The 22,223-nt window shown below is 43.9% G+C and overlaps 2 protein-coding genes across 6 annotated transcripts; both read left to right on the top strand.

Moving 5' to 3' along the window:
* The first annotated feature begins 1,800 nt into the window (after nucleotides 1–1,800).
* LOC120670602 (aluminum-activated malate transporter 10-like) lies at nucleotides 1,801–4,167 on the top strand. The gene is made up of 3 exons (XM_039950745.1): nucleotides 1,801–2,231; nucleotides 2,343–2,483; nucleotides 2,581–4,167. The coding sequence occupies exons 1-3, from the start codon at nucleotides 1,832–1,834 to the stop codon at nucleotides 4,014–4,016; spliced, it is 1,977 nt and encodes a 658-aa protein (XP_039806679.1). The 5' UTR covers nucleotides 1,801–1,831; the 3' UTR covers nucleotides 4,017–4,167.
* Nucleotides 4,168–6,035: 1,868 nt separating this feature from the next.
* On the top strand, nucleotides 6,036–20,192 carry LOC120669995 (1-phosphatidylinositol-3-phosphate 5-kinase FAB1B-like). Of its 5 annotated transcripts, XM_039949942.1 has the most exons (16): nucleotides 6,054–6,386; nucleotides 7,037–7,108; nucleotides 7,175–7,302; nucleotides 7,724–7,827; nucleotides 8,063–8,126; nucleotides 9,610–10,279; nucleotides 10,502–11,215; nucleotides 12,370–12,523; nucleotides 12,597–12,941; nucleotides 13,244–14,218; nucleotides 14,300–14,631; nucleotides 15,250–15,373; nucleotides 15,534–15,689; nucleotides 16,189–17,673; nucleotides 18,234–18,494; nucleotides 19,394–20,192. In XM_039949942.1, the coding sequence occupies exons 6-16, from the start codon at nucleotides 9,678–9,680 to the stop codon at nucleotides 19,718–19,720; spliced, it is 5,475 nt and encodes a 1,824-aa protein (XP_039805876.1). In that variant the 5' UTR covers nucleotides 6,054–6,386; nucleotides 7,037–7,108; nucleotides 7,175–7,302; nucleotides 7,724–7,827; nucleotides 8,063–8,126; nucleotides 9,610–9,677; the 3' UTR covers nucleotides 19,721–20,192. The 5 variants fall into 5 exon arrangements, with proteins under 5 accessions (XP_039805875.1, XP_039805879.1, XP_039805876.1 ...); XM_039949941.1 differs by lacking the exon at nucleotides 7,037–7,108 and having other exon boundaries at nucleotides 6,036–6,386; nucleotides 7,109–7,302; XM_039949944.1 differs by lacking the exon at nucleotides 7,724–7,827.
* The last annotated feature ends 2,031 nt before the right edge of the window (nucleotides 20,193–22,223 follow it).

Raw genomic sequence — 22,223 nt, 5'->3', positions numbered from 1 at the left:
AGGGCGAGGAGCTGCCTCCCCCGGGGTCGAGGGAGATGCGAATCCGGCGCCTAGTGATGGCCCCGGCGGGAGGGTGCCCCTGCGGGGCCGATTGGCCGCCGCGTCGGCGTAGGAAGGGCGTCCCGGCGGTTGGGGAGGAAGAGGGAGAACGACGTCGAAGTCATAGGCGAAGCCGGGCGGCCACATAGCGGCCCCAACGTTGGGGATGGAGTGGGCGCCATGGCGTGTAGCCAGAGGGCCGCCACCTCCGTTCCGAGGGCGTGCAAGCATGGAGGACGGCAATGGCGGAGGAGGCGGCAGCGGAAGCAGTGCCGGCGCCGTGGGCGGCGGCAGTGTGGACGGGGTGCGCGGCGTCCGGCGTGGTGGCAGTGGCGGCGTTGATGGCCGCCGACCGCCACTCCCCTCAGTTCGGAAGCCGTTGAAACGGCGAGGAGGGATGCGCTGAGCGTGGATGTCCCGAAGAACGCGACGAATCGCGCTCTGCAGCATGTGGCGGCGGAGACCTCCGGCGGTTTGGCCACGGTGGAGTGCAGACTCGACGGCGTCGGTGATGGAATCCACCATGGCGTTCATCGAAGGTACGGGGTTAGCCATGTTCTTTTACCTTGCAGTTCTCCGACGAGATCACCGGCGAGCGTCTCCGACGAGCGTCCCTGCAGAGGCCGGCGAGACCAGGCCGTTCCAGTCCCCGGCGTCCACGGCTTTTCCTTTTCCCCAGTCGTCGTTGAACTCAGTGGAGAGCGTGCGTGATAACGTGTTAAGTGAAAAGTGAATCTCTATTGTATTGATGAACAAGAATTTGATATATATACAAAGGACAACGGCAGTTGCCTGTCCGCGAAAGGGCCAAAGACCAAAGGGTGCCCGATGACACCAAAAGGTGTCTATTTCCTATGCCTACATACAGATGTCATTAGTAACTGCTAATGATGTAATTAACTATAATTGATCACTATTAATTAATCCTAATTAATCCTAACAGGATTTACAAAATGAGGCAGGAGCTTAATAATAATTTTGGTACATGATCCTGCTTGTCCTGCGGGCATTATGGGCTAAATCAATAATGGCTGGAACCCATACCTGCATATTGGCACTGTACTTGTATTATAAAACACGAGAAGCGTGTATAACTGTCGCAATATTTTCTTTCTTTTTATATTATTAAAATAAAAGAAATATAAAATGCATATTTACTACAGTGCTAGTTTATTTCACGTTTGCCTTTGACTGATGCTGCCACGCGCTTTCCTCAAAAGCTACTAGAAAAAATGGCGGGTCAGGGCACGCAGTCTGAGGTTCTGTTTGGATCCCAACTTTGTTCAGAAATCCCTATCATATCAAAAGAAATTTTACTATTTTATAGTATTAAATAAAATTTGTTTATAAATGTTTTTTGGCAGCTGAGTGCTTTTTCGCGAGACGAATCTAATGAGCCTAATTAATTCATAATTTACTACAGTGATGCTACAGTAACTATTCGCTAATCATGGATTAAGATACCTCTTTAGATTCGTCTTGCAGTTTAGCCCCAGGGTTCTACAGTTAGTTTTATAATTACCATTTATTTAATACTTCTAAATACTAAAAAATCTCTGGGATTTTTTTAAGTCCCTGTTCCAAAACACCCCTGAATGTTTTTGCGCCCCACGTGACATCAAAAACCATGATGGTGGTGGTGGCAGATCCTGAAGCTGAAGCGGAGCCGGTGGCAGAAACCAGCGTGCCGCGTGCGGCCGCTCCTCGGTTATATAAACCCCACATGGCCACACGCCCACACCATCATCGGATCCAGCACAGCGAAGGAGCATCTCACACACGCACACTGAACATGGCAGCAGGGGCAGCGGGTAACCAGACCGCCGCCGCGGGCGATGGCGGCGGCGATGAGTGGCGGGTGGCGGTGCACCAGGGCGACGCGGCCGAGCACGAGAACGCCAGGGGCGGCGCCGGCAGGCAGCGGGCGTGCTGCGCGCCGGCACTGGTCGTGGCGCCGTGGCTGCGGGTGCTCTCGCTGGCGGCCGCGGCGCGGGACAGGGCGGCCGGCGTCGCGAGGGCGGCGTGGAGGATCGGCGCCGACGACCCGAGGAAGGTGGCGCACGGGTTCAAGATGGCGCTCGCGCTCGCCCTCTGCTCCGTGTTCTACTACGTGCAGCCGCTCTACGCCTTCACCGGCCACAACGCCATGTGGGCCGTCCTCACCGTCGTCGTCGTCTTCGAGTACACCGTCGGTACGTAACAAGCACAGCACGTCATCGTCTTCAAACTAATCTCTTCTCGATCGTTTTCAAAATGACACAAAATCGTCACTAATTAAAATTGATTGATTTGTCCATACACAGGCGGTTGTTTGTACAAAGGGATGAACAGGGCCATGGCGACGGTGACCGGAGGCGGGCTGGCCCTCGGCGTGCAGTGGATGGCCAACAGGTCCGGCAAGGACTTGGAGCCCATCATCGTCAGTGGATCTCTGTTTCTTTTTGGTGCGTTCGTCGTCATCCATGTCGATCAACCACAAAGACACATCGATCAGTTCCACCTGACCAACCGGCCGGCCTAACGATGCGACGTTCTATGCAGCCTCGGCGGCCACCTACTCGCGGTTCATGCCGACGATGAAGGCTCGATTCGACTACGGCGTCACCATCTTCATCCTCACCTACACGCTCGTCGCCGTCGGCGGGTACCGCGTCGACGAGGTGGCCTTCATGGCGCGCCACCGCCTGACGACCATCGCTATCGGCGCCGCCATCTGCTTCGCCGTCTGCGCGCTCATCTTCCCGGTCTGGGCGGGGAAGGAGCTGCACGACCAGGTCGCCCGCAACATGGACAAGCTCGCCGCCGCCGTCGAGAGCTGTGTCGAGGACTACTTCTCGGAGGCCGGGCCTGCGCGGCGGGCGCTCTCGGAGAGGTCGCAGGGGTACCGCGCCGTGCTCAACGCCAAGGCGTCGGAGGACTCGCTGGCCAACCTGGCGAGGTGGGAGCCCGCGCACGGCAACTTCGGCTTCCGCCACCCGTACCCGCTGTACAAGAAGATCGGCGCCGCCATGCGCTACTGCGCCTACTGCGTCGACGCGCTCGCTGCCTCCGTCGGCTCGGAGGCGCAGGCACCGCCGCACGTCAAGAAGCACCTCGCCGGAGCGTGCGCCGCCCTGAGCCGGCATTGCGCCGCCGTGCTCCGCGAGGCCTCCGGCTCCGTTGCGTCCATGACGAGGTCCGCCCGCCTCGCCCTCGTCGTGGGGGACATGAACACGGCAGCGCGGGAGTTGAGAGACGAGCTGAGATGTCTCGCCGCGCTACTGGAAGATGACGACTTCTCGGACACAGAGCACGAGGAGAGCACTGATGCGGCGGGAGCACCGGCGCCGCCGCTCATCGAGGTGCTGCCCCTGTTCACCGCCGCCTCCCTCCTACTGGAGATCTGCGCTAGGGCGGAGGGCGTCGTCAGCGCCGTCGACAACCTGGCCACGACGGCCAAGTTCAGGAAGGCGGACGACGACGAGGAGAACGCGCTGGACGTCGAGGCGGCCGTGCCCACCGCCTTGAGCACCACCCTCACAGCAGAAGTGCCGCAAGAGACACACGCTAAGGTCGCCGCCGACCACGAGAAGACGGAGATGGCGGCCGACCAGAGCTCCGACGGAACACCTCGGGACCAGGTCGGCGAGCTCATCAAGGTGCTCATGCGGCGGCGGAGCACAAAGAAGTGGCCGCGCGGGGACACCAGGGTGTCCCCGAACCCCCCGCTGGATTTCGTGGTTCACGCACCCAGCCCGAGGAGCAGGTCCATGGAGCTCACGGGCCACGCGCAGGTGGTGCCAAGCCCCAGGCACCACCACCGCTCCGTCGACTTCGCCGGCCACCCGCCGGTGGCGCCCAGTCCGAGGAACCGGTCCGTGGACCTGGGCAACCATGGGCCTGCCATGCCAAGCCCCAGGAACCGGTCCATGGACTTCGCCAACCATGGGCCTGTCTTGCCAAGCCCAAGGCATCGCAGCATACTTGGGATGGCCTGATCCATCAAAAACGACAAGGGAAAAAAGTTACGACGATGGAGGTTCGAAAATGATGCGGCTCTTCCCATAAGCATGACACCACCATTTTATTAGTGGTGGCATTAAATCTTCAGAGCTACGCAATACGCATGTTTTTTTTTCTCCAACTCCAAATTAGGCAAAGTATGTATCTACTTCCGTGCGATCCAATTTGGTATTTGGAGTTATTTCGGAAACGATCGGTAAAATGTTTCACCACTTTCACTTTCATAATTTTTCATCGAAAACGAAAATGATACGATATTATCGGAAATAAAAACGGCATCGGTATCATGGTAATTTTGGAAACGAAAATATACGATTGAGACAACATCGATAATGATTGAAACCTACCGAAATGATATTTTAAAAAATGATAAATATGTCAAATCATAGAGCACAACTCTAACCATATGACTTGACACATTTCGTGCACAAATACTGATGGTTAAGATGTTAATCCAAATATCCATCCATCCATGACATGTATATCATTTCATAGTACTAATAAAATAGACAATAATCCCATCATCCAAGAAATTATTCATAGTACTATAAATTCAGGTTGCTAGGTTGTAATTCAAGGGTTAGGACAAATGAGTCATGACTCTCTACAAATATAGATATGATATTCTAAAAATATAGATACCAGGGAGCTGGCATTGTACGTGAATACGATATTTCTGTCAGTAAAATACGGTAGAATACTTAAAAAAATATGATAATTCTCAAAAACGATCGGAGGATGCTCAAATCATTTTCGTTTTCACTTTCACATTATTTTACCATTTTTGTTTTTGATTTTTTCGATAATTGTTTTCATTTTTGTTTAACCTTAAAAGTCGATAAAATCTCGAAAACGATTCTCGAAAATCGGAAATTACCATTTTCGTTTTCATCCCTAGGAACAATGAGGATCAATGCTACATACATGAATAGAAATAGATATTTTATCCTTCATTCATCTATGGTCAATTGGTCATCGCGGGTCTCCTAAAAGGAGACAAACTAAAGCACCAATTCATCTAGTTGCTGCAAATAATCAAAACGACATGTTATTAATTGAATTCTTTGTCAGCGAATACTTATTTGGTCGAGGTCTTCCAAACATGTTGATGGCAAAACGAGATTTATCGATCACCTGCCAACAACAATGACCGCAATGTTTTTTTAAATAATGGAAAGAGTTCTAGCTTCATCCCCTTGCCAATAGAAAATCTGTCCACACAAACTTACATGCAGTAGATCAACGCTACTATTGAACCAGATTAAAAAAAAAGTAACTAAGTAAGTAAAGTAATGTAGTCTTGGACGACCTCAAGCCCCACAGCGTCACCATCCATTGAGTATTTGAGTCCCATGTGCTTTAGATCATTACCATGGATGTCACTATCTCGAACCTACCAAAACCCTACCACATGCCACGCTAGGTTTTATAAAGAACTCCTTAACCTTTACATGGGTCAACCCACAATCCTAACTTTTGTTTTTCAGAAATCTACCATATTAGCCTCTAAAACTAAGTTTCAATTTACATTGAAGCCTTAAGCTTTTTTTTAGAGATTTATGTGCCCCCGCGATCCTAGTGGTGAGAAAATAATCGTTACTCTTTAGTTGTCTAATAATAGCATAAATAGTTTATAATGCATTAGAATTTTCAAATCATCTTATGCAATGTGGCATATGGTCCTTGCCTATAGCAATGCACAATAACTTTTGCTAATTTAATTATGACTACCAAATATATCCGTGCACTAGGGACGAAACCATATAAATGTACTCTTTAACATAGTATAATACTAAAAATGTGTTTTTTAGAAAATATTATATTATATAATATACGTATCTTATAATAGTTTTTTATTGTAACCTATTACCTGTCAGTCGAGTACAAGATTTTTGTAGAGAAGTTTTATTAAATAATTTGTTGTAGAGAAGTGTGTGTATGCGTTTTGGACCTATTTTTGGGTACTTCTCGTGGTCCGTCGCTCCCTTCCTTCTGTCCGACCAATACCCCGTCATCGGCCCCCGCGCTCCGGAGGGGGAAAAAAAAAATTCCGCCATCGGCCCCTTCCGTTTCCTTGCTTCTCGAGTCCTGCCACCGCCGCCGAGGGCCGCCGATCCCCTCCCACGAGCGGCGACCCCTCCGTTTGGAGCTATTTATTCCTGCGCCGACGGCCTCGCACTCGCCGCCTGCAGTAACAGCCGCGCCGCGCCGCGCCGGCATCACCGTGGCCTCGCCGTCCTCGGCCCCTACCCATCGTGCCTCCTTTATCCACGCCGGCGGGGCCGCGGTGGCTGGCTTCATCGCGTCTGATCGATCCAGCATTGGCCCATCTCACCTTTCCCTAGGTAAGCTTGTTTGCTTTAACAGATCGATTGTTGTTCCAATGTGGCCTCAGTAGAAACCGTGCATGCTCTTCGCATCCTTCCATCTCGATCCCGTCTCAAGGATTTGGTCATTTGGGGTGGGACCGTGGGAGAAATCCAATTGTGCCCACCTTTCTGTGGGGTGGCTTCGATCGGGATTCGGAGGAGAGCACACATTGCTACCGTTTGAGGATTCGGCTTGTGATTGGCCGTTGTCTGGTGATCCAGCAATGTGAGGTCGTGCATGGGTTCTAGGAATTTTGCCTTACAATGAGGATAATGGAATAGCCTTTTCCCCCAGTATTTCTTTTGGCGATAATGGATTGTTCGGGATTTTTGTGAATTGGATCAGATATTTGTCGAAATCTGGATGATTTTTGTGGATTATTCATGATCAAACCCTTTTTATTGAAAACTGGAACTGAAAAAGGAGCCAATCAGGTTAAAGTCCTTGACTATTCCATACTTCCTTTGTCTTATCTCGTATACTTAACCCTCAGACCAGAAGTACCAATGTATCACTGTCACGTAGCATTAGGTTAGGACACTGTTGTTTGTTTGGATAATGGCTCGGTTGGAGTTTGTCTCAACAATATACTTATTTGTAGCAAAACTCATCCTCATTGGAACAGGCATGGACCATAATGATTTTGCCGTGTGTCACTTTGATATCTCCAAACATTGAACTTCTTTGAATTATACAGGTGTGACTCTGGCAGCACATTTCTTGAACTTCTCTGAAGTATATAGATGTAACTCTCGCAGCATAGTTTGTGAGTTTGACAGGCACTCAAAGAGAGTTCTGAGCAGTGGCTTTAAACCAAGACAACTGTTTCATTGTGACATGTGGTGAAGATTTTCTGTCTAACTTTTATGAAGGACCGCAACATTCCATAAGGTTAGTAATTGTTGCTGGTTTGTCTTCTGCACATGGACCTGATTGCCTTGTGAAGTACTCCAGGCAAAATACAGTAGCTAATTCTCTAGACCTTACAATGTGGTGATATTGTCGTCCTTTGAAGTACACCATGAATAATGTAGCAGTATTGAGTAAACATGCCAATTTTAGTACCTGTGAAATCGTTGTTACTTCCAGACTTCCAGTATACATGCCGAAGTCAGCCACATATTAGTTTCGATTCAGAACGCTCTCCTACACTCACTGCATTAACAATACATGATTGCCGTGCAATATTGTTTTCACACTCCAGGGTCCTAAGCATTTTATAGAATCAAACAATGTTTCGGACCTTCCACTCCGGTGTGTTCAAAGAAGTGGCCATGTTTGCACCTGTAATCGTAATTCCTTTTGTACCCAGGTCTTTCTCGCTGGTACAATTGACATACAGCACTGATGAGACAAAGATAGCAGCTAAATAAACAGGTGGAACCAACCATCAAGGAACCATTAGTTCTCAGAAAGGTAAATAAATCCATCAACCAAATTGACAGCCAGAGTCAACCGTAACCATTATGTTAGTTCTTAGAAAGCTAAGAATCTGATTTTTGCCCCCTGAAACATCTTTCATGGAAGAATCTACACTAGTGTGGAAGGAAATATTTGTGCCAGTTCAGATTTACGATATAACTCTAGTGCTTGTTCTTTTGTCCAACAACTGTCTGGTGATTAATTTATCTGCTATCTTTCACTTTTGTAGATGGTGTCTTCAAAATTCTCTGGGGACCACACTCCATTCAAAGACCTAACAAGCTCCATCACAGGTAAATGCAGATGCAGTTGAACTACTTCAATGTCAGCTCAATTGATTTATAGTTGAGGAGTTGTAGAAATCAGCAAGCTGTTCTATTTTGTCCAAATAATGTGGTTAGCTAATTCTTTCAGCAACTATAACTACATAATATTATAGGCAACAGGATACAACAGACCTTCATGTCTTGGCTCTTGGATACAACAGGATATGTCTAAATTGAATAAGTGGTGCCTGTATATTCAATGGAGGGGGTGAAAGATGCATCTTTAAATCAAAATCAAATCCTTTTAGTAGTCGTCAAGGGTAAATCACAATCCATTGAGCATGAAATATTTATGCACCGATTGGGTACCATTATTTAGTTTAAGAAACCTTCAATAGCACTGGTGTTAGCCATGGTAACAACATATCAAAGTCTATTTAGGTAAGCTCTAGTTTTTGTCATTTGGCCAAAATGCTAATTTGGTGATTTTCACATTTAAATCAATGTTTCTTATAGATAAAACTACGCTTCATTAATAGTAGGGCAGCAATAGCGTATACCATCATTCCAAAAAGGGCGCTTATGCTTTATTCACTAAGTAGTGCATCCTGATTTGTCCAATTGAGCATCTCATTTTCATGGTCAAAGTTATTTTCATCGCAGTCCATACCTCATGAAGGGAAAATACACAACGTCTAATCTTTATGTGGCTCATTTGTACACTCTTCCATCAAACATTACAATGATCTACATTCTACCAAAATGGGATCAAGTGGTCAGGCATCAATGATATGGTTCCTAAAATAACAAATAACCAACTTATTGAGCCCCAACCAAAACTCACAAACTTCATAACCCAATAATCTGACATAATAAAATGAAAATATTTGCAAGCTACAAATGGCAAGCCACTTACTCGATTTTCTCGCAATCAACTTGAGGATCTTCCGGAATTTGAGGTACCAATCTTTTATTTGATTGTGAGAAGATGCATACTGAGTGGCTTGCCATTTATAGTCTAGTATTAATTTCTTTTGACCTTGTCAACTGATTGAGTTATAAAATTTGTGTGTTTTCATAGGGGCTCAATAGGTTTATTCCTTTGTTGTTTAGGAACCATATCATTGATTCCTTCTGTGCTTTTGAACTTAGTGAAAGATATGGCCACTTTATCCGATTTTGTTACAATGTAGGTCATTGTCATGTTAGATGGGGCAGTGTGTAAATGTGTCACGCTTTCGTGTTTGTAAGTCTAGTATACTGTCAAGCTCTTGTGCTGTTCATTGAGGAGCATCATGCTGCAAACAGAGCACGATTATCCTTTTTTTTAGGTATGGCCGTATGGGGGTTCAGTGCAGGGAATATTGTATATTTGTGCATTGCACATTGAATTTTGCAGAATATTTTTAGCATATTTGTTAGCCTACCCCAACTTGCTTGGGATTAAAAGGCTTTGTTGATGTTGATTTTTAGCATATTTGTTCTAATCAGTGCGTTCTTGCCTTGCTAGATTTCTGTTGCAGCAGATGAGGATGCAAATATGAGGGTTTCTTTGAGGTGGTACCATTGCAACCACCAATGGGGGACCAAAAGAAAACATTTTCTGATGTAGTCAAGCTTTTGACATCATGGCTACCACGTCGCTCCAACCCAGACAATTTCTCCAGGGACTTCTGGATGCCCGACCATAGTTGTCGAGTCTGCTATGAATGTGACACTCAGTTCACCATATTCAACCGTAGACATCATTGTCGTCTATGTGGGCGAATTTTCTGTGGTAAGTGTACTGTGAACTCGATACCAGTTTCAAGTGGGCCTGACAGACATGTCGATGAGGGGGACAGGATACGTGTCTGCACCTTCTGCTTCAAGCAATGGGAGCAAGAAAGAGTCGCTTCCCTCAAACAGGTTATGCCTGTGCTCAGCCCTTCCCTATCTGAGGCGAGTTTGTTCAGTACCAAGTCAACTATTACCGTCAATAGTGTTACCACACCAGGTGGATCTTACTCTACTGGAAATTATCAGCATGTGGGTTGTGTTGCCAGCAGTAGTAATCTGAAGTGCTTCCATGACAAGACCTCACATAATACACAAGACACTCATGTGCCTGAGAAAATCAGGTCCACTGTTTCAAACAAAGATGACTCATCTTCTGTTCAGTTTGACTTCTACACAAACAGGTATTCAGTTTGAAACCTAGCATGGACTTTATTGTCACCCTGTTAAAGTATAATATACCACACTCTGCTTCTGACTTCTCTTCATTTAGTTAACAAATAGCATTGTTATTATCCAGTGTAGTGTTAGACTGATGCATCGATTTTACCTTATTTCATCACATGTGTTGCATTTGACTAGCTAACAATTTTAAAATGCTCCCCTAACATGACATTCTAAATCAGGAGCGATGATGAAGATGAAGAATATCCTTCTTACTGCTCTGATCAACACCAGAATGGACAATATTATGGCCCAGATGAATTTGATACATCCTACAATTCAACAATGTCGCAGATAGTAGAAGAATCTATGATCTCTAAAGAAGTATCGCCTCATGTGGTTGATCAAGGGTTTCCCAGCACAATGCCTGTTGCCAAACTGGAGAATGAACAAGAACCTGATAATAATTCTGAATGCGGGGCTGCTTCGTCCATTTATGCTCTGGAAAGTAATGATACAAATCCAGTGGACTTTGAAAAGGATGAATTTTTCTGGCTTCCTCCTGAACCAGAAGATGAAGATGATGATATAGGAGGTGACTTGTTTGACGACGACGACGATGATGAGTGCATAGCTGATGGTGAACAGTGTCGGATTCGATCATCAAGTAGCTTCGGCAGTGGAGAATTCCGAAGCAGAGATCGGTCTGGTGAAGAACATAAGAAAGTAATGAAGAATGTCATTGATGGACATTTCAGGGCTCTGATTTCTCAGCTGTTGGAGGTGGAGAATATTTCCTTACATGAAGGTGATGACATGGGCTGGTTAGAGATTGTTACTTCTGTATCATGGGAAGCTGCCAACTTCCTCAAGCCAGACACAAGCCAAGGTGGGGGCATGGATCCTGGCGGATATGTCAAGGTTAAGTGTTTAGCATGTGGGCACCGCAGTGAAAGGTGAACTACTTTTTTTACTGTTCACGCGATGTTCAGCTAGCGTAAGCCTATTGCGATGCACACTTTTACATCAAAAAGACAATACCAGACCCAGAAATGGAGCTTGTCCAGCTCTGATTTAACAGACAAATCATTGCTAAACTGCAACTGAATCAAATCGTAGCATATTAAATAATAACTTCAATAAAGAGATGGATGATGCTTACGAAACAATGTATTCAACTAGACAAATATCATATGAAGGAAGATACGTTTCATTGAGTATTGTGACATGATATCCCTATGGCATGTACATACTCATCAATTGCAAATGTCCATTAATTGAAAGTGCAAAATATTTTATGCCAGTGTAATCGTAATCTGTTTCATTGCACATATTCTAGCACTTGTGAAATACTGAAATGGACAATTGTGTAGTATAGTTTATTCCAGAATGTATACCTGGTTGCTTCTGAATGCATCAGACCCATGAGACCACTGGCCACCATCTTAATTGTTTTCCCAAGCTTGCTTTGATAAAATTTTATCTGGCACAGTGTGGGTAAAAAATGTTCTTTGGCCACAAGAGGAATGTGCTGGGCTAGGCTGCTGTATGCCTGCTAATCTCCACCTATAACCTAATCACCTAATCTGTACCTGGCCCTGCATGAAGCTCTTAAATGCTATCTCCACTCTGGAACCCCAATGTATTTGGGACCAAGTAGTCCTTAGCGGTGGGCCCTATTCACAGTAGGCTATAACTATTGCAAAGTCAACAATGTTCAGTGCGAAAATAAGTAGTAATGAGGTGACATGGAGAGAGAGGAGGAAGAAGAGAGAGGGAGAGAAATGGGAGGGAGTGAGATAAATTGATATTTTATTTCTTATGGACAGGGTACCTTTTGCTATGGACCACCCCCACAATGGTTGAGGTAGGTTGATTGGAATATTTTAGTCCCTATGGACTGCTTTTGGAGTACATTCTGGTCGCCGGGTGTTTACACCCAACTAATACACATTCTGTTAAAAACTATCAACGAACTTAATGTTGTGTTGAGTTTACTTGTTGCTAATTGTTCAATGGATAAGATGTCTTTCTTGTTTCTTTCATACTTCATTGAGCCTTAAAACCCTTTTATGTATTATTATCTAACACTATCCCCTACTTCTTTTAGTATTGTTGTAAAAGGAGTAGCCTGTAAGAAGAATGTTGCACATAGGCGCATGACAGCTAGAATAGAAAAGCCTCGTCTCCTATTACTTGCAGGAGCTCTGGAGTACCACCGAGTAACAAATCAGCTGTCAAGTATTGATACATTGCTCCAGCAGGTTTGTAGACTTCTTCAAGTATGCAATATTAAATATCCATGGATGTGATATATGTGTTTTCACTGGTATGCAGGAAACAGATCACCTTAAAATGGCAGTTGCGAAGATTGTAGCTCAAAAACCTAACTTGCTTTTGGTTGAGAATTCAGTTTCTCGTTATGCTCAAGATTTGCTTCTAGAAAAGAACATATCATTGGTTCTAAATATCAAGCAGCCCCTCTTGCAGCGTATTTCTCGTTGCACAGGTGCTCAGATAGTTCCTTCTATTGATCTCCTACCATCTCAGAAGCTTGGTTACTGTGAATTATTTCATGTAGATAAATATGACGAACATTCTCTTAACTTGAGTAATATGGCAAAGAAAATGGTGAAGACCATGATGTTCTTTGAAGGATGCCCAAAACCGTTGGGTTGCACTGTAAGTGTGCACCATTTTGCTCCTTTTCTTTTGGGATTTGAGATAGATGGACAAAAAATAATGCTACGTTAGGTGCACTTAACAACACTCTTCTCCCTTGATTCTTCTCATAGCCTTTTAAACCGAAAGAAATTTTTGAGTGAATGAAGTTTGGCTGTTGAAAGTTCCAGTACCCCCTTCTTTTAGCAAGTTAAAATTATTCTACATTTCCTGTTACCCTCCAGTTTATCTGCATCAAACAGTCAAATTTATATGCCCTATACTAATCCATATCTTATTATCGTGGCCTATATGATCTGTAGGTTCTGCTGAAGGGTGGTAGCATGGATGAGCTAAAAAAAATTAAGCATGTGGTCCAGTATGGAATTTTCGCAGCGTATCACCTGGCGTTGGAAACATCTTTCCTTGCAGATGAAGGTGCTACCCTAACAGAACTTCCATTGAAATCCCCATTAACTGTAGCCTTGCCAGACAAACGATCTACTGCAGACAATTCCATTTCAGCAGTGCCAGGCTTCACAATCAATGTTTCTAACAGCCAGCAAACTGATAGTTTTGATCACTTTGGCACAGACTACATTGTGTCAACTGACCCAGGTGAAAGAGCTACAGTTGAAGCACCAGTATCAAGTGAATGCCTTACTTCTCAAAATACCTACTCCCATTCTTATGGACCGTTGTGTGGTAACAGCAGAAATTTCAACCACTGGAATGGTGATGTAAATGAATTAGTTAAAGCCACTGCAACTTCAGCTTCTGCTTCCATATCTTCTTCATCTACATCTGGTGCACCCACAAACCACAGTCATAGATATTCTACTGTGGAAAAGAAAGGTATGCATTTTGGTGATTATCATGATGGTTCAACAAGATCACATGGTAAGACAATAATGGTGGATTCAGCGAGCACATTAAGTTGCTATCGCCACAACACAGTTGAAAGTAGCTCTAATGTCACTAGTTCTAATATCAAGGAGTCATTAGAAGGTTCATATGCTTTGGCTGATGTGAGAACCATCACCAATAACAATGCTCTGGTAGTCCAACAAGTGTCTACAGCCACTGCACAAAATCAAGAGACCAGCCAAGGAGATGATAGCACATCAAACAAGGATGAAGTTGTGGCTTCTGACCATCAGAGTATCTTAGTCTCATTGTCCACACGATGTGTATGGAAAGGGACTATCTGTGAGCGTTCCCAGCTGTTACGCATCAAGTATTATGGTAATTTTGACAAGCCTCTTGGAAGGTTTTTGCGGGACTACTTGTTTGATCAGGTCCCCCTTCCCTTTTCAATCCAGATCTCAAAAGCCTTTTACATTCTTTCCCATCCTCATATGTTTACAATACCTTTGCAGGGCTACCAGTGTCGTTCCTGTGATAAGCCACCTGAAGCCCATGTCCACTGTTATACTCATCGCCAGGGAAGTCTAACGATATCAGTTAGAAAACTTACGGAAGTCGTTTTGTCAGGTGAAAGGGATGGGAAGATTTGGATGTGGCACAGATGTCTGAAGTGCCCTTGGAGTAATGGATTTCCTCCAGCAACTCAGAGGATTGTCATGTCTGATGCTGCTTGGGGTCTGTCACTTGGTAAATTTTTGGAACTTAGCTTTTCCAACCATGCAGCTGCAAGTAGGGTGGCCAGCTGCGGTCATTCTCTCCACAGGGACTGCCTCCGGTTCTATGGGTGAGCAGTATTACGATTTTCATGTACTTATACACTTGAGAAGGCAAAAGTACACATGAGTATCCATGCATCTCATATCCTCGACATTAGTTGGTTATGTAGATGTGTGCTTTTGATTTTTTTTTAAAAAGTACATGGGTTAATAAACATCCCATGCACACAATCAGAAGGATATTTGAGTCCCTGATCAGCTGGACCTTTGGGTTGCGTTGGCCTGCTGCACTGAGCCTTCTGGCTGAGCATGCCATGGGTATTATGTAGATGATTTCCTATCCTATAGGCAAGGATCTCCGTCTATTGGTTCTGTTTCTATAAACCAAACCCTAGGACATACTTTCCTAAATAAGTGTACACCTTGTACCACATAATCAATTTACTGATTTCCCATGCTATATCCTTGCTTTCAATCAATGATATATGTTAAGCGTGCATGTGTGCCCATGTGCTCTAGATCAAGTCCATGTTGTTTCTCTTAGTCACCTTCAAAGAATGATCACAGACCTTACATAAAACTAAAGTAATCATGAGTTCATTCTGTTTACTTCAAGAAATGATCACAGACCTTGCTTCAAAAAAGTCTTAGTTTCTGATTTTTTTGTTGTTGTTTTCTGCAAACAGGTTTGGCAAAATGGTTGCTTGCTTCCGATATGCTCCTATTAGTGTTCATTCTGTTTATTTGCCACCTCATAAACTTGATTTTGGTCACCAGCCCTTGGATTGGATACAAAAAGAAGCAAATGAGGTACATTGTATAAGCAGTCAATAGATTTTGTTTGCATAAAATTTGCAGCTGTGTCCATCTTTGCACAAATTTGAATATCACGATACAAGTGTTCAGATTTCCATGGAAAGTTGCTTAGCCGTTTGGCTAAATGGTTAACATTTTCATCCAATTTTGTTAGGTTATTGAGCGAGCAAAACATCTGTTTGATGAAGTATTACATGCTTTACACTTGATATCTGGCAAAAAAGTTCAAGGCGGTTCTCATAACATAGAACCTAGCACATATATTGCTGAGCTTGAAAGCATGCTTCGAAAGGAAAAGTCAGAATTTGAGGTGCAGTGCCTTTCCATATTGTTCTTTTTCTTTGCATGGTGATTGATAATTATTAAATGGATAACCTTGTTACATCAAGCTGTGCAAAATACACACCACTAGGGAGTCACCTTGTTCATGAACTTCATCTGCAAATAGTGTCACTGATAGGTGAACACCTCAACCTTGTAATGCTGTCAGACTCATGATGTTTTGGTGTAGAACAAATGTAAATATTGCATGTCAAGGTAATAGACATTTGGATCTATTCATCTGATTGATTAATTTTAACTATATGTATCTTCATATAAGCTGTGGTGTATTGAGGTGCTAACCTAACTAGAAAATTTTTGGACGTAGTACTGTGTAGTTTGCATGGTTGTTTACATTTGAAGATGTGCCCTAATTAATTGTACCCACAGCAGATGCAGAAACATTGTCGTTCCAAGCCTCTACTCCTGGATGTATACATTGTTAATGTTACATACTTACATGATTTATCTCCATTTTTACTAATTAGGGATGCCTGAATAAAGTTTTGAGAAAGGATATACAGAAAGGCCAACCAGACATACTTGAGATCAATCGGCTGCGAAGGCAGTTACTCTTCCATTCATACTTGTGGGATAGAAGGATAGTGTTTGCTGCAAGATCAGATAGGTGTTGTCATGAGTTATTTAACTTCAAGCAAGGAGACAAGGAGAAGATCCGTTCTGTAGATAGTGTTGCTGAGCAAAATGCACTAACAAAGGTTCAAAGTGAAGTTAGTGGGAATAAGCATACCAGCAAAGATGCTAAATATGTTGAGTGTCTACAGGACAGCAATTATGGAGGGAATTGCAATGGACTTGATGTGAGTACTCCCAATTCCAATCATGATCAGCAAATGACTACAAGTGAACTGGATTTGCTTCAAAGAGACATTAAAACTCCTCTGTACAGTAGTGTCAGTGTAAGTGGCGAGTCGATACCCTTGGAGCCAGATCTTGTTGCTCGGCGCACCCTTTCAGAAGGTCAGTTTCCTAGTGTATTGGATGTGACTAATGCACTTGAAACTAAATGGACCGGTAAAGATGATCCTGTTTCTTCTAGCAAGGTAACCATGCTAGATTCTACAGCATCCTCAGAGGATTCAGAAGAACATATGGGTGATACTACACCTTCATGCTCCTCAATATTGCTGAACAAGCTAGGGGACAGTGCAGCAGACCATTCTAATTGGATAAGAATGCCTTTCTTACTATTTTACCGTTCCCTCAATAAGCAATGGAATCGTTCAAACAGATTTGATGCACTCAATGAATATACTCCTGAATATGTTTCTTTCTTAAGGGAAGTTGAGCGTCAAATTGGGCCCAAATTTATCTTTCCTATTGGAATCAGTGACATTGTTGTTGGAGTTTATGATGATGAACCTACTAGCATTATCTCTTATGCTCTGGCCTCCCAAGAATACCATCTTCAGATGTCAGATGAGTTGGAACGAGATACGATAGACACTTCACTCCCACTATGTGACTCAAGAAGTACCTCATTAACTGAATTAGATGACTGTACTTCTGAACTTCTAAGAAGTGTTGTCGCGACAGAGGACAATATTGTCTCCATGTCAGGAAGCAAGAACCCACTTGCTTCAGATCCTCTTGTACCTAGAAAAGTAAGTCACATAAAAGTGAATTTTGGGGATGAAGGTCCTCTAGGACAGGTCAAGTACACCGTTATTTGTTACTATGCAAAACAATTCGATGCTCTGAGGAGAATGTGTTGTCCATCAGAGCGTGATTTTATCAAGTCACTTAGTCGTTGCAAGAAATGGGGTGCTCAAGGAGGCAAGAGCAATGTTTTCTTTGCAAAATCAATGGATGACCGTTTCATAATTAAGCAGGTTACCAAAACTGAATTAGAATCTTTCATGAAATTTGCTCCAGACTACTTCCAGTATGTATCTGAGTCGATTTGCACTGGCAGTCCTACTTGCATTGCAAAAATTCTAGGTATCTATCAGGTAACTTTCTATGACCTATTTTATTACAAAAGGTAGTTATCAAAGCTACATCTTGGAGTCCATGCAAACTAAAAATGGCATATATTTCACAGAAGATGGGGCAACTAGATATCTATGCTTTTGTTCTATTCAGTTGATACCATCAGATTGCACCCAAGCACTCGCATCAGACTGCAGCAGGAAAAACAAGGACAATATCCTTATGAGCTGCTCTTAAGAGTGGATTTTGTTTATGTTACCCAAACCTTCAGCACTGTACATATTTTATTAAATCTTATTTCACAGTCTTAGCTGGACTTTAATTTCCATCCAAACTATCCATTTAGTGAACAGCAGCCTAGAAATGACAGACAGTTGCATCCAAACTATTCCACGAGTACCCAACATTCATGGCCTTGCAATAATAATAAAGATCAGAACATGATTCCAGTTTTGCATCCATATAAATCTTGGTAGCAATGCCATCTTGATTCTGATCTTTGTGATGCCGATTTTGTATTTTCATCTTCAGCGTTATTTTTTGTTTGGTCACTTATGCAAAACTATATTCCTCTGAATAGGTTAAGAGCCTGAAAGGTGGTAAGGAGATGAGGATGGATGTTCTAGTGATGGAAAATCTTTTGTTTGAGCGTAATGTGACAACATTGTATGATTTGAAGGGTTCTACAAGATCAAGATATAACCCAGACTCAAATGGTAGTGACAAAGTGCTTCTTGATCAGAACTTAATTGAAGCGATGCCTACATCCCCTATTTTTGTTGGAAACAAAGCAAAGCGGCTGCTAGAGAGAGCTGTTTGGAATGACACTTCCTTTCTTGCTGTGAGTAGAAATCGTATGCTTACATCTCAGCCTTGTTTTATTCCTTTCAATTTGTTGATAATAATCTATCCATGTGTCTGTTCTATTGAAAAAAATTATCACCTTGAGAAGCTACTTCGTCTTTATTGAACAAAATGTAACGGATTGTTTCCCCTGCATAACTGTGTAGTTGGAACACAAGTAACACTTGTCTTGTGTGAAAAGAAACAAACTGTGTTCTTTTCTAATGTACAAATACAAATACCATAAACTCTAGAACTTCTAGGTATTACCCGTAGCCAAACAAACTTTTATAAAGTATATTATATATATACTATATGGCCAAGCAAACTTTTATAAAGTATATTATATATATAATAGGTGGCACCCTTGGATTCTTGCCTACCAGTTCTTTTGTTGTAGAGCATACCATTCCCGTATCTGGAATGTACACCATATAACCAGTACATGCTGTGCAACACGAGGTTCACTCCCTACTGATAACATGCATAATTGTCAGTATCTTATCGGTGCCATATAATATGGTTGGAAAAGGAAGCTATGTTTATGTAATAAGAGAACCAAACATTTTGGGGAATCATTTTATGTCTGATACGTACTTGGGTGTCATGTCAGAACAGATATAGGAATAGACAAACTCAACCTATTGGTGTTCTTCTGGACATACTCAACTTCCATCACATAATGTGTATATGATAAATCTATAGCCATGATAGGAAAAGATGGACATCATAAATGATATATCCAAAGGCTATAGTGCTTGTTAAAACTCTTCATTTAGAAAACTATTACTTTCAATACTACGCATGTTGTTATATGATAGGATTTCTGCCAGAGTTAATATGTACCCTTTTGATCCCGTGCAACTTTTGGCATAAATATTGGCAATTTTTCTGCAGTCCATCGATGTAATGGATTACTCATTACTTGTCGGTGTCGATGAGAAAAGGCATGAACTTGTAATGGGAATTATAGATTTCATGAGGCAATATACGTGGGACAAACACCTAGAGACATGGGTGAAAGCTTCTGGTATATTAGGCGGACCAAAGAATGTGTCACCAACAGTAATTTCACCAAAGCAATACAAAAAGCGGTTCAGGAAAGCCATGTCTGCTTACTTCCTTGTTGTCCCAGATCAATGGTCACCTCCAGAAATCATCTCCAACAAGCAGGGGGCTGATAGTGGTCAAGACAGCGACCAGGTTCCCTTGACGGAATTGTGAGAACATGCAGAACCTCTAACGGCAGGGAAGTATTCAGGGAATAACTCTATTTTTTGCAATGTTTATAGATTTTGATTTGTTACAGTTTTGTTCATTCTTTTTTGGGTAGTCGGGTTTATCTGGCCATTCTTTTCTAGATATCTTTTTCCTTGGCAAGATCTATGTAAAAAAGTTTAGTCTTTGAAAGTTGTAAATATAAATCAGCAAGCGTTATATAGGAATGTACAAATTGTCAATCATTTCCATGAATCCTTGTGCATTAAATTATTGTAGCATGTAGAAAAATTAGAAGCAGTTTCAGGCTTATGCAACTATTGTACATTTTTGCTTCCTCGTTTTTGTACATTTATATGTAGGTAGGCTCTCACATTCTTTTCTGGGATTGATCTACCAAGAAAAGAAAGCATGTATGCAGTACTTTTTCCAAATGTAAAATGCTATTTTGAAAATGAAAAAAATGAAAATATATTAATTTGCGTGTCTGCTTCTATGTGTGAATATCTCCCCATCATAAATTGGAGTTTACAGTTACTTCACAGTTATATAGTTGCAATGGATATTGTCTAATCCCTCTGTTCGCGGATACTATAAGCACTTCTAGTTCGTCCTAAGTCAATCCTTTTTAATGTGGGGTTATTGTGTTCTTGCCCTTATTTTGAACCCCATTTGTGATTTTACTTATACTTTCTCTCATTTTGCATTTTTATACCTACTATTTCACTGTGAAGTTTCCATTTACCCCTAGTATTGACTCCGTTAGCTGCATCAAGGATTTAAGAAATTTAAGAAACAAGAAAACCCTTTGTAATATAGCGAAAAGATAAAAAAATACCCCTTATCCCTTCAACCGGTGTGGTTCTTCCCATGCTTCGCTCCCCAACATTCTCTTCCCATCCCGTGCGAACCCTAGAAGGTGACTCCTGAGAGTAGGGGCGGTGTGTGGCGGCTGGCGGCGGTGCGGCGGTGGTGGGACAGTTACAGCCTGCACGCACTACGGCCGCGCGGTGCGGAGGTAGGGCTCGAGCGGCATGTGGCCGACGCTCTAGCTAGAGCGCACGCCAGGGCCGTGCAATGTGGAGGCAGGGCTCGGGCGGCGTGTGGTGGCAGGGGTGCGGAGGCGAGCCACATCGAACTAGAGCCAAGCAAACAGCCACATCGCCATGGAGCGAGTCTAGAGCTGTGGAGTTGGTGCCCAGGTACACAATTTCGACCTCTGACTGTGTATTGGCCAATTGTGGGACGGATTAACTTCGGGATTTAGATAAATGCATATATTGTTGTTAGGGTTCGGTCCTTCTTCAGTTTGCCTAATGGGGACTAAAATTATGGATGCGGGCTAAAACTTTGCCTGACATCTATAACCACATGCATATATATATATATATATATATATATATATATATATATATATATATATATATATATATATATATATATATATATATATATATATATATGCATGTGGTGTGTCATGATGCTGTCCAAATTTTGTCAAGTTCTTGTTCAGATTCCTATTGAAATGCTGCTGAAATATAATGGCAAATAAGAATATATTCATAAAAAGTTCTAAAAAATAAGGGTACATTTCCAAGGGCAAAATTATCTTTTTTGACACTATTACATGCTATTGACGAAGTAGGGGTAAAATAAGGCTTCGTTTACAAACAGTCAAGGTAAAAAATAAAAAGTGAAAAAGTAGGGGTAAAATTATAATTAGTGTTGGAGTATATTGAGTCCATCTGTATAGAGGCCCATCTAGAGGCCCATGTGTAGCTATTATATATACTCACCCTTCTAGGGTTGGAGGAATAGAGCAATTATTCTCTCCATCATGGTATCACTAGCTTAGGTTTAGGTTTAGCAATACCTCTGCTTCCAGCCGCCGGCTCATGGCCGGCCGGCCGCCGGCCTCCTCCTCCCTTTCCCTCTCCTCTTTCCCTCCCCTCCCTTCCGCCTCCTCTGCTCAGGTTGCAGGCGCCGTGGATGCGTGGTCCCTGCTTCCCCGTGGTGCGGCAGCCGCCGCCGCCGCCGCCTGGGCCCAGCTCTCTGCTCCGGCCGCAGGCGCTCCAGCCGTCGCCGCCGCTTGGCCCGGCACCTCCCCTGCTCGCGCGCCGCCGGTCGCGTGGCCCAGAGCCACCGCCGCCGCCATGACAGCGCGAGCCCCCCTGCCCGATCCGACCGCTGCTGCCGCTGCCGCTGCGGCTGGCGCCGGCCCGGAGGTGGAGGGGACCGCGGGGGCCGCGGAGCCGCAGATCCAGGCGCCGTCGGGGCTGCCTGGACAGCAGGCGCCGCTGCCAGGGACCGCAGGCGCCGCTGCCAGGGACGCCGCTGCTTGGGTGGCGCTCGAGGGGCAGTTCCTCGGCAACACCGAGTACCGCGCCCTCCAGCTCGACGCCACCTTCCGCACCTTCGTGCAGGGGGACCTCTCCGTCGGTGAGTACTGCCGGCGGATGAAGAGCATGGCCGATGCTCTTCACGACCTCGGGGATCCGGTGCCCGATCG

Source organism: Panicum virgatum, chromosome 4N (genome assembly GCF_016808335.1).
Source record: "Panicum virgatum strain AP13 chromosome 4N, P.virgatum_v5, whole genome shotgun sequence".
Taxonomy (NCBI): Eukaryota; Viridiplantae; Streptophyta; class Magnoliopsida; order Poales; family Poaceae; genus Panicum; species Panicum virgatum.
This window is presented reverse-complemented; position numbering and strand designations above follow the sequence as displayed.

Coding starts and splice junctions, on each gene's coding strand:
- LOC120670602 (XM_039950745.1), top strand. CDS start 1,832: ATGGCAGCAGGGGCAGCGGGTAACCAGACCGCCGCCGCGGGCGATGGC. Junction 2,232..2,342: donor CGTCTTCGAGTACACCGTCG/GTACGTAACAAG, acceptor GTCCATACACAG/GCGGTTGTTTGTACAAAGGG. Junction 2,484..2,580: donor TGGATCTCTGTTTCTTTTTG/GTGCGTTCGTCG, acceptor CGTTCTATGCAG/CCTCGGCGGCCACCTACTCG.
- LOC120669995 (XM_039949941.1), top strand. CDS start 9,678: ATGGGGGACCAAAAGAAAACATTTTCTGATGTAGTCAAGCTTTTGACA. Junction 15,690..16,188: donor AGGAAAAGTCAGAATTTGAG/GTGCAGTGCCTT, acceptor TTTACTAATTAG/GGATGCCTGAATAAAGTTTT. Junction 18,495..19,393: donor ATGACACTTCCTTTCTTGCT/GTGAGTAGAAAT, acceptor ATTTTTCTGCAG/TCCATCGATGTAATGGATTA.